Source organism: Eptesicus fuscus, chromosome 8, assembly GCF_027574615.1.
Source record: "Eptesicus fuscus isolate TK198812 chromosome 8, DD_ASM_mEF_20220401, whole genome shotgun sequence".
In the NCBI taxonomy this organism is placed as follows: domain Eukaryota; kingdom Metazoa; phylum Chordata; class Mammalia; order Chiroptera; family Vespertilionidae; genus Eptesicus; species Eptesicus fuscus.
In genome coordinates this window covers 88,201,640-88,213,466 of record NC_072480.1, presented here as the reverse complement: position 1 = coordinate 88,213,466, position 11,827 = coordinate 88,201,640, and the positions used below count along the sequence as shown (strand labels likewise).

Here is an 11,827-nt window from a genome sequence, read left to right as displayed (position 1 = left end):
CATATTAAATCTAATGAAATATGAAGACTGTGCAAGTTTATGACTCTGAAACTTACAAAGTGTGTCCAGACAATACCCTTGGGGAAAAACAAACATCTCGACGCAGTCCAGAAGGAGAGGGCCCTTTGAGTTGGGGGCTCTTTTGCATCAACAATATGGCTATGTGCTCACACTTTTAAGCCACTTGGACATGATTTTTCTGAAAACAGTTTTGAAAATGATAAGATACTACACAATAATGATCCTCAATAATTATTCTTAGAGATATTAGGGACTGTATAAAATCTTAAATTTTCAGATGAGGAAACAAACCCGATTTTTCTTTTCTTAAAATTCTTGTTATGTGTAAATGCTGGATATTTATTCCCACCACTATCTTTTTCATAAAGGAAGTTGTGAGGAGATAGCTATCAATAGTGGCTATGAGTTCCTATTGAAACTATGCCACATAAGAGAATGAAACTAACACTCAAGGAGTACTTATAAAATACCTAGGTCTTTTAATTCTCATGACATGCTACAATAAAGTCAGAATTTGGAATGACAGAGCTGAAGTATATCTACCAAGATTAGCCAACTAGTAATCTTCAGAGATGTGACTCCGGCCCGGGTTTGTTTGACACCATACTTTGTTTTTTTCACTAGGTTATTGTGCATTCTTCATGGAATTGCATTTAGCTGTAAAAGATTAGGTAATGATATCTGCCCTTTTGTGTTTAGAACTCAACATTAGTCCATAAAAACCTAAACCATATAAATACTTAATGTTAAGTACTTTTACTACTTTCTACTGGAGGGGAAAAAAGCCATTTCCAATTGATTGAATGCATTTTCAGAAAGTTTACCAGTAGTTTTAGGCAATTCAGCCTTCTTATCTCTCTGCAGCAGAAATTTTCTTATTTATTTTACACTGATAAACAGACATGAGAGATGCATTTTAGATTAAGGTGAGCATTACTACTTCTTGTGATTTATGAATAATTGGCCAATAGGGGATCATGAGATACTCCTTATTCCACCCCAGGCGAGTTATAAACATCTTAGATATTATGTTGATTCACCCCTGCTCTTTAAAGCTACCTTGTGCTGTGCACTAATTTAAGATCCAAGACAAGGAGAACGTGTGTTGTGGACAGATTTTAGTTGCGCTGATGGAATTTTCCTGTCCAGCCACACATTTGTCAATTTATGAACAATGACACACATTTATGAAAGGTGAATAATGTTATAGCGATAATCTGTAAACCCATATTAGATGACAATAAATGTTCCTGACCTTGTATTTAGATGGTAGTTCTAAATAAACTTACCTATTTATAAGGTAGGAATATAAACATCACATTTATTATATTAATAACATGTGAAACAATTTATCACCTGTTTTAATATTCTTCAATGCTAAATTTCTGCTTGACCCATGTAAACCTTGTTTTTCCTTAACACACAGAATTCTCCATCTGTGCCCATCCTATTGGAATAACGCTGTTTGTGTAGACTCCCACAATGGCTAGTTTACTATTGAACAGGGGGCAGGAAATGGAGAACTCAGTAAGATTATTCCATGCATCGTGCCTCTCTTTTGATGGCAGACAAAAATAGTAGGTATAGACCAGTGGTCGGCAAACTCATTAGTCAACAGAGTCAAATATCAACAGTACAACGATTAAAATTTCTTTTGAGAGCCAAATTTTTTAACTTAAACTTCTTCTAATGCCACTTCTTCAAAATAGACTTGCCCAGGCCGTGGTATTTTGTGGAAGAGCCACACTCAAGGGGCCAAAAAGCCGCATGTGGCTCACGAGCCGCAGTTTGCTGACCACTGGTATAGACAGAAGAGAAAGAGTAGTTGCTGAAAATGACATCTGAAGAAGAGTGATGGATGGCTGTGAAGTTTTTATCTTAGTTTGAGAGGGGGGAGGAGAGGTGAAAGGAGAGGACAGATTAAGTTAAAAAGAATTAAAAAGGTACATATCCACAATTATTTGAGTCGAGCTTAAGGTGAGAAATAAAAGTACAGAGATAACAGAAAAAAAATCATAACTGTAATAGTTAACATCTATTCAACTACTAATTTGATTTTGCAGAAAGGAATGGTAGACACCACATAGTTCAATAGCTTGCCCAAATTTACACAGCTCGTAAATGACAGAGCTTGAATTCCAGTCGTGGAAATCAGAATCACTATTTTAAAAGGGCGTATTAAGAAAGTACACAGCCTGGCCAGTGTAGCTCAGTGGTGGAGCATCAGCCTATGAAGCAGGAGATCAGGGTTGGACCCTGGTCAAGGCACATGCCAGGGTTGCAGCTTCAATCCCCAGTGGGGGGCATGCAGGTGGCAGCCAATCAATGATTCTCTCTCATCATTGATATTTCTATCCCTCTCTTTCTTTCTCCCTTCCTCCCTCTGAAATAAATAAAAAGATATTAAAAAAAAAAAAGTACATCCCTGCCAGTGTGGCTCAGCGGTTGAGCGTGGACCCAGGGTCTAACAGATCGCTGGTTCCCAGTCAGGGCACATGCCCTGGGTTGCAGGCTCCATCCCTAGAAGGGGTGCGTGTAGAAGGCAGCGGATGATGTTTCTCTCTCATCGGTTTCTTTTTTTTTTTTCCAATTTTTTTACTAAGGTATTATATGTGTACATATCTTACCATTGCCACCCCCCACCCCACTCCCATATATGCCCTCACCCCCCAGAGTTTTGCATCCGTTGGTTATGCTTATATGCATGCATACAAGTCCTTTGATTGATCTCTTATCTCCCCCACCTCTCCCTAACTTTCCCCCTGTAATTTGACAGTCTGTTTGATACTTTACTGTCTCTGTATCTGTCTTTTTGTTCAAGTTTATAATGTTCTTTATTATCCATAAATGAGTGAGATCATGTGGTATTTTTCTTTCATTGACTGGCTTATTTCACTTAACATAATGTTCTCCAATTCCATCCAGGTTGCTGCAAATGATGAGAATTCCTTCTTTTTTATGGCAGCATAGTATTCCATTGTGTAGATGTACCACAGTTTTCTGATCCAGTCATCTGCTGACGGGCACCTAGGCTGTTTCCAAATCTTAGCTATGGTGAATTGTGCTGCTATGAACATAGGGGTGCATATATCCTTTCTGATTGGTGTTTCTAGTTTCTTCGGATATATTCCCAGGAGTGGGATTACTGGGTCAAATGGGAGTTCCATTTTCAATTTTTTGAGGAAACTCCATACTGTTCTCCACAGTGGCTGTACCAGTCTGCATTCCCACCAGCAGTGCACGAGGGTTCCTTTTTCTCCGCATCCTCGCCAACACTTGTCATTTGTTGATTTGTTGATGATAGCCATTCTGACAGGTGTGAGATGGTACCGCATTGTTGTTTTGATTTGCATCTCTCATCGGTTTCCACCTCTCTATCCTTCTCCCTTCCTCTCTCTCTAAAAATCAATAAAAACGTACATATTTTTAAAAAGTACACAGAGTGAGAAAACTTATAGAGAAGGGTTATAGAGATCAAGGGGATAACGGGAAGGGTAGGGAGAGAAGACTGAATTACCAATGGACTGATTACAGCTATGCTTTATTAACGGACGCAACGCTTTGTATATATGTTAGCTCATTGAACCCCCGCTAACAATTCTGTGAGGGAGCTAGTATTCCATTTTTCAAACGAGGACCCTTGCTAGATGAAAAACGACACATTCTCTTCCCGCACCGAGTTACACCTGAAGAGCAGGTTTTGGGCAAGATAAAGGAAAATTAAAGGAGACTTGGACAGAGGACGGAGCAGGGCAATGTAAGCAAGCTGAAAGCGAGAAATGCAGGAAACTTTCCATTTAGGTAAACACTGCTTGCAGCTTTCAAATCTCCCCGCCGGCCCGCCCAGGCGTCACAAAGCCCGCCTCTCGGCCGCAAGGCCACGCCCCCTTCCGTGGCCGTAACCCGAGCTCCCAATACTTCCCTACTTCTCCTTGACCCCTCCCACTCCGCCAAGCATCATTTCCTGTGCGCTGGATGCTGATTGGTCCGGAAGTCGGAAGTGAGGGCGGGCTGTGGGGGCCGTTGCCGCAGTGACAGTGCCGGGGGAGTCCGAAGATGGCGGCGTCGCGTCGCTCTCAGCATCATCACCACCATCATCAACAGCAGCTCCAGCCCGCCCCAGGGGCTTCGGCGCCGCCGCCGCCACCTCCCCCACCACTCAGCCCTGGCCTGGCCCCGGGGACCACCCCAGCCTCTCCCACGGCGGGCGGCCTGGCCCCCTTCGCCTCCCCGCGGCACGGCCTAGCGCTGCCAGAGGGGGATGGCAGTCGGGATCCGCCCGACAGGCCCCGATCCCCGGACCCGGTTGACAGTACCGGCTGTTGCAATACCACCAGCACAATCTGTACCGTCGCCGCCGCTCCCGTGGTTCCCGTGGTTCCCGCTTCATCGGCCGTCGGAGTCCCTCCCAACCCAGCCGGCGGTGTCAGTAATAATTCACCGTCGTCCTCTTCTTCCCCAACTTCTTCCTCCTCTTCCTCTCCATCCTCCCCCGGATCGAGCTTGGCGGAGAGCCCCGAGGCGGCGGGAGTGAGCCCCGCAGCCACAGTGGGGCCGGGGGCAGCGGGGCCGGGGCCAGGGGTCCCAGCCGTGAGCGGGGCCCTGCGGGAGCTGTTGGAGGCCTGCCGCAATGGGGACGTGTCCCGGGTGAAGAGGCTGGTGGACGCGGCCAACGTGAACGCTAAGGACATGGCCGGCCGGAAATCTTCTCCCCTGCACTTCGCTGCAGGTCAGAAACTTTTCTTTAAGGGTTTCGACGTTAGGGACGGGGGTCCCGGTAGGGAAAGAAGACCAAGTTATTGTGATGGAACAAGATGGGGGCGTGGTTACGGTTCCTGAACACCTCACCGGGACACTAGGGACGGAGGTTCCTTTCCGTGGTGCCCGGGTGACGGGGGCGTGGTAGGGGAACGTGGGAATCCATTCTTCTTAGTGATATTTGTCCTCATTCCCAAATCCCCTTCGTGGTAGTCTCTGGGTATGGGTATGCGTTAACTTTTTCGGTTCTCTGTAGGAACAAAGTTAGATTTGGGCAGGCTTCGAGTAGCTTTGCCGTTTGTTTGCTGGCTTATTTAGTTTTTTACAAGGGTATGTCCCATGAGGAGAGTGTAGAACAAAAGAGGTTGAATGTGACTCAACAAGTGTTTATCTGTCCTAGTCTTAGTTAAGCCAGTGAAAGACAAAAATAAAGTTTGTGAAACTTTCCCCCTTTCCCAGGTTTACAGTCTCATTGGTAGATCAAAATATCCCTAATGTGAAACAACTGGAGGAGAATATTTGGATGCATTATGTGATAATAGAAGAACTATAGGATTTGAAGTCCTGGACACTGCTATTTGTTACTTGTCTAACACAGACTTTAGCTCATCTCAGTTGCCTCCTTTTTCTCATGGGCAAAAATTATATATTAAGATTGTGTGAGTGTTTAGTGAGAAGCACTTGGCACAGAAGTTCTCAAGAGAAAGTTCTAATTCCCAAACCTTGGAATTAGGTTTTTAATTTTAAAAACATCTAGTATACTTTTATAAACTACAGAAATATAAAACAAAACAAAGGACTTATTCTCACAGCCTAGATAACTGTGATACCACTGTTAAGGTTTTTGCTGTTTCTAATATATATCATGCCTTCAGTTCTGTTAATGGTAAAATATTTGTTAAGAACTTACTATGTATATTATTATTGTTACCAAAACTTGTATATTCTTACCCCCGTTTTACAGATGACAAAAGTGAAGCACATACTGTTTAAATAAGTCCAAATTCACACAGAAAGTAGTGGAACCTGGATTTGAACTCAAAACAGTTTGATTTTAGAGCTTGTGAAATCAAGTTTAAACTTTCATAACCTATACCTCGGTTCATGTCACTTTTAATTTTCGTGAGTAATTGTGATGGAAGTAATTGGGGGTATATATTTCTAGAGTAGATTCACACATTTTTTATTGCAACCAATAGTTAGAAACATATTTTACATTGTCACACACACAAACTGAATCAAAAGTTTCAGGAAAGAATACTTTCCCTTACTACATGTGTTGTACTCTGATATTTTATATCCTATTACATTTCATTATTTACAAATGCTGTTTGTGACTCATTAATGCGCCATGATCAACAATATGAGAAACACAGGAAATCATTATTAGATTACTGGATCCATTCTTGGCAAGTAGACATTACTGTTGGGAATGTAGTGAGTTGGATCATAAACAGGCTATCATCTAACTAGGTATTTGCTCCAGGATACTGCTTATTTTAAATGAAATAGAATTTCTTTTTCTTTAGGCCAAATGAAAGGCCTACGCCTGGTGTTATAAATTAACCAAGGTTGTTTGTTTTTGCATACTTTATTCCAAATTTGACTATTTTAACATTGTTTCACAAGTCTTGTCACTCCTCACCTTACTCCATTGTAAGTAATCACAGATGATACTTACATTTATTTGTGTAATAATGAACTTGTTTAGGATTAGCCACACATGAAGTAGATCATATCTCCCAAATCACTTCTGTTTGTCATAAGTTACTTTTTATTCTGTTTTAGTCCTGTAATTATGCTGTAGTTATTGAGAATCCAACCTTGAACTGGCTGTTACTGAAAAAAAAAAATTGTTTAGTTCAATTGTGGAAAACAGACAAAACAAAAACAGTAAAACTCTCCATGGTATAAAAACATACCACCCTATAGTCAGTTTACCATACTTCACGTTTCTATGTATATAGCATTAAAACTTTGTTAAATCTAGTCTTCTCCATCATGTATAGTCTGAGTAGTTAAAAGTAATTCTCAGTTGACTATTAGTTGATTGGAATGCTATTCATTGAATTGTCCATGAATAGCTGTTTTAAAGATAGGAAATAGATACAATCTCTTGGATGGATGGAAAAGTTTAAAACTTGTAGTTCATTTTTCACAAATATTTTAATACCATAAAACAGGTGTTAAATACTGATACAATTTTGAAATGGCAAATAAGTAGTCCTTAACCTTATGGAGCTTACAGTCTTGTAGGGACAGCTAGATAAGAACAGTAATAACAAAACCCCACAAAGTGTGTAACCTAAAGTGATAGAAAAAGTACATTATTATACTATCTGTTGGAGCAGATAATAGGGACGTTTGTCGTGGTTTTAGGACATAAGGAAGTCTTTCCAGATAGAGATTTTTAAGCGGGGATTTAAAAGATCAGTCGAAACTAGCTAGCCAAATAAAGATGGGAAGGATGTTAATTAATGCCTTTATTTTTATTTTAAAATGAGTTTACAGTTCTATAGAATGAAATGGATCCATTTTAAAGATCTCAGAAATCATATTTAAACCTTATGACTTTTAAAAAAATATCACCTTAAGAGTAACCAAAGTTCTTTCCAAGCAGCACAATTAAGAATCCTTTCTCTCCTATCTTGGACTGTGATAATTATTTGTTTAAAATATAGCTTAGAGACAATGGAATCACCTATCCACAATTAGAAACATAATCTTCAGTTTCTATTTTTGATACAGTTCTCAAAACACTATTTCTAATGCTGTCTTAAGATGGCTATATCAAAATGACCCAGTCCTATATTATTGACTAGAGTTTATGTAAGACTTTCTCTTCTACAGATAAGATTTTTGATCCCCGGTTTTCTATTGTTCAGAGGACTGCAGTCAAAACTTTATAATCATATCAATTTAGAGTGATGATATCTTCTTATTTTAATGCCTACTAGTGACATAATTTTGTTAAAGGGCCAGTATATTCTGACTAGAGGCCCAGTGCCTGAATGGGTGGGGTCTTTCTGGGTGGCCTGCAGGGATGGGGCTGAAACCTGCAGTCCAAAGTCACATGCTGTTCCTGCTCATCCCGGCCCCACTGTGCCTGCTGTGGACTCGAACCCAATCAGTCCAGATCGGTAGAGGCTCATGCTGCCATAGCATCGCTCACCAGCCATGAGCCTGCATCTGGCGCCCTCCCAAGGGGTGTGGCCTGTGGGATCGGGCTGAAACTGGCTCTCCGACATCCCCCGAGGGATCTCGAATTGCAAGAGAGCACAGGCCAGGCTGAGGGACCACACTGGTGCGTGATTGGGCCAGGGAGGGACTGCAGGAGGGCTCTGGGGCATGTCTGGCCCATCTCTCTCAGTCCAGATCAGCCTGACCCCAGCAGCAAGCTAACCTACCAGTAGGAGCATCTACACCCTGGTGGTCAGTGCAGGTTATAGCAAGCGTTTGACGGCCTTAGCATATCATTAGCATATTATGCTTTGATAGGTTGTTCGGCCATTCAGTCTATTTGCATATTACCCTTTTATTATATAGGATGAGGTCTCCTTTTTAAAAGAAAAATTCAGGTGAGGTCTTAAAAAAAGGCTTTTAACAAAGCATTGAATTCTGAGATTTCATAGTATTTACCTTATTTTTTAAATTAAATCGTTATTGTTGATAGTATTACATATATCTCCCTTTTCCCCCCATTGACCCCTTCAAGGCTGCCCCACTCCCTGTCCCAGGCCTTCACTACCCTGTTGTCTGTGTCCATGGGTTATGCATATATGCATACACGTTTTCTTAAATTACAGTTTTTAGTATTCTTTTCTTGGTTTTATGTATATTGGAACTTTGCCTGTCTTCCAAATTTGTCACTTTCTTTTTTTTGTGATAAAATATATATAACATAAAATTCAACATTTCTAATTGTACACTCCAATGGCATTAACATTCACAGTGTTGTCAGACCATAACCACTGTCCATTTCTTTTCTTTTTTTGTCAAACACTTTACATACATTATCCTATTTTTTTTATAAATCTTTATTGTTCAGATTATTACAGTTGTTCCTCTTCGCGCCCCCCCCCCCCACCCATAGCTCTCTTCCACCCGGTTCCCACCCCACCCCATGCCCTTACCTCCCCACCCCATCCTCATCCATAGGTGTATGATTTTTGTCCAATCTCTTCCCGCACCCCCCACACCTCTTTCCCCCTGAGGATTGTCAGTCCACTCCCTTTCTATGCCCCTAATTCTATTATATTTACCAGATTATTCTGTTCATCAGATTTTTTATTCACTTGCTTTTTAGATTCACTTGTTGATAGATATGTATTTGTTGTTCATAATTTTTATCTTTACCTTTTTCTTCTTCTTCCTCCTCTTAAAGAATACCTTTTAGCATTTCATATAATACTGGTTTGGCGGTGATGAACTCCTTTAGCTTTTTCTTATCTGTGAAGCTCTTTATCTGACCTTCAATTATGAATGATAGCTTTGCTGGGTAGAGTAATCTTGGTTGTAGGTTCTTGCTACTCATCACTTTGACTATCTTGCCACTCCCATCTGGCCTGCATAGTTTCTGTTGAGAAATCAGCTGACAATCGTATGGGTGCTCCCTTATAGGTAACTAACTGTTTTTCTCTGGCTCCTTTTAAGATTCTCTCTTTGTCTTTTGTTCTTGGCATTTTAATTATGATATGTCTTGGTGTGGTCCTCTTTGGATTCCTCTTGTTTGGGGTTCTGTGCGCTTCTGGACTTGTAAGTCTATTTCTTTCACCAGGTGGGGGAAGTTTTCTGTCATTGTTTCTTCAAATAGGTTTTCAATATCTTGCTCTCTCTCTTCTTCTGGCACCCCCATAATTCTGATGTTGGTATGCTTGAAGTTGTCCCAGAGGCTCCTTACACTATCTTCATATTTTTGGATTCTTTTTTCTTTTTGCTTTTCCAGTTGGGTGTTTTTTGCTTCTTTGTATTTCAAACCTTTGACTTGATTCTTGTGATCCTCTAGTCTGCTGTTGGATCTCTGTATAATATTTCTTATTTCAGTCAGTGTATGCTTAATTTCTAGTTGGTCCTTTTTCATATCCTCGAAGGTCTCGCTAAATGTATCAGCCTTTTCTAGAAAATTCTTGAGAAACCTTATAACTGTGGTTTTGAACTCTATATCCAGTAGTTTGCTTTCCTTCATTTCTTTCATTTGTGACCTGTTTCTTTGTCTCTGCATTTTGGCTGCTTCCCTGTGTTGAAAGAGTGGCTTTGTTTGCTAGGTGTCCTATAGGGCCCAGTGGCTCAGCCTTCCCAGTTACCTGAGATGGACACTCTTGGTGCACCCCTTTGTGGGCTGTGTACACAGTCTTGTTGTAGTTAAGCCTTGATTGTTGTTGGTGTATCACTGGGAGGAATTGACCTCCAGGCCAATTGGCTGTGAGGATCAGCTGTGTCTATGATGGGAAACTTCTGTGCTGGAGACACCCTTATGAGTCAAGACTTGCTTCAGTGGGGCTTTTGGTGCTCACTGAGTCTGCCCCCTGAGTGTGTCCCTTATGTATCTGAGGAGTTGTAATCTTGATGGTCCCACTCTGACCCCTGCGTACACTGGCTCTTGGATCTCCAAGGAGGTGCTAATTTAGCCTCTGCCTGAGGCCGCAGGAGCTACGGAGAGATCTGCAGATTCCTCTTCTTCGTTTGGGTTTTGGAGGTGCCCAGATGAGGCCCAGCTGTGAAGCAATGCAAGCTGCTGTGGGGCCTTGGGCCTTCTTTTGGATGTTCTGGGTCTCTCTTGACTCAGCTGCAGTTTGTTAGGTAAGTTTAGATTTCAGAGGACCAGGCCATTCATATGCAAAAGCCTCTGTGCACAGCTTGGATGGGGCGGAGTCTCGGGGCGGAGTCTCAGGGCGAAGCAAACAGCAATGGCTGACCGTCAGCCCTGCCCTAAGAGGCCCCGGGTCTCAGTGTCCCTTGGTAATCCCTGCAAGCACCTCTGAGAGAAAGCTGCCCTCGAGTTCCGCCCGCTGCCAGACAGTCCAGTTTCTCCCCGTATGAGTCTGGGTCCCCAGAGATTCGCCCGGAACTGGAGTTCAGAGCAAAGGAGCTTGTGTCTCCCTCCTGATTGAAAAATCCAGCCGTGTACTCAATTGCCAGCCCTCTCTGTGCGCGCACCTCCGTACCTCTGCACTTTACTTCCGCAGCTCCTCTGAGTCTCAGTGTGCTTTTTCTCTTCCCTTCTAGTTGTAGAATTTCCAGTTAGCCAGCCTTCTTTTGGTTCTGGATGATGTCTCTTTTGTCTTTTAGTTGTAGTTTTGAAGTGGTTATTCGAGGCAGCAAGTTCAGGTGTTTACCTATGCTGCCATCTTGGTTTCTCCCACCACTGTCCATTTCTAAAACATTTTATCCTAAATAGAAACCCTGCCCGTTTAAATAATAACTGCCTGTACTTACCTACTCAGAGCCACTGATAACTGTCACTCTTGTATCCTTTAAAAAATATATATATATCTTCATTTATTTTTGCTTTTCAAAATATTTCTTCTTTTACCTTCCATTTCTCTTATTGTAGGAGTTGGGAAACACTTTGTGTAAATGGCCAGACAATAAGTATTTTAGGCTTTGTGCCGTATATGGTTTCTGTTTCAAATTCTCAGCTGTGCTTTTGTACCATGAAGGTATCCATTGGTTGTGTTTCAATAAAACTTTATTTGTAAAAACAGGTGATGGCCAGATTTGGTTCATGGGTCATAGTTTGCTAATCCCCATTATAATGCATTATCTGTGGGGGTTTTTCACCTTTGTTTTCCTTTTTTAGTCTTTATTTCTGAAATGATTTTTCTTCATTTTGAATTATTTTCTGAGTTCTGCCATTTTATTTCTAGTTCAGGTATATGTCAACTTGTATCATTTTTCATATTGTCTTTTATCTGTTGTTAAATAGTAAATCATAATTTTGTCTATGTGATGTGAGCATTTTGTTATGGTATATATTATCTATAGGGGTCCAATTCTGGCTCAAATTCTTCTTATAAGAATTTTGCATGGGATTTGACCTCAGTATTTT

General features: G+C 41.4%; 1 protein-coding gene across 1 annotated transcript in view; it reads left to right on the top strand.

The window, feature by feature from the left end:
* The first annotated feature begins 4,007 nt into the window (after positions 1–4,007).
* Positions 4,008–11,827, top strand: part of TNKS (tankyrase) — a 163,346-nt gene continuing 155,526 nt past the window's right edge. The window contains exon 1 of the mRNA XM_054720078.1: positions 4,008–4,750. Coding sequence (XP_054576053.1) covers positions 4,078–4,750 — 673 coding nt within the window. The 5' untranslated portion in view covers positions 4,008–4,077. The remainder of the gene's footprint in view (positions 4,751–11,827) is intronic.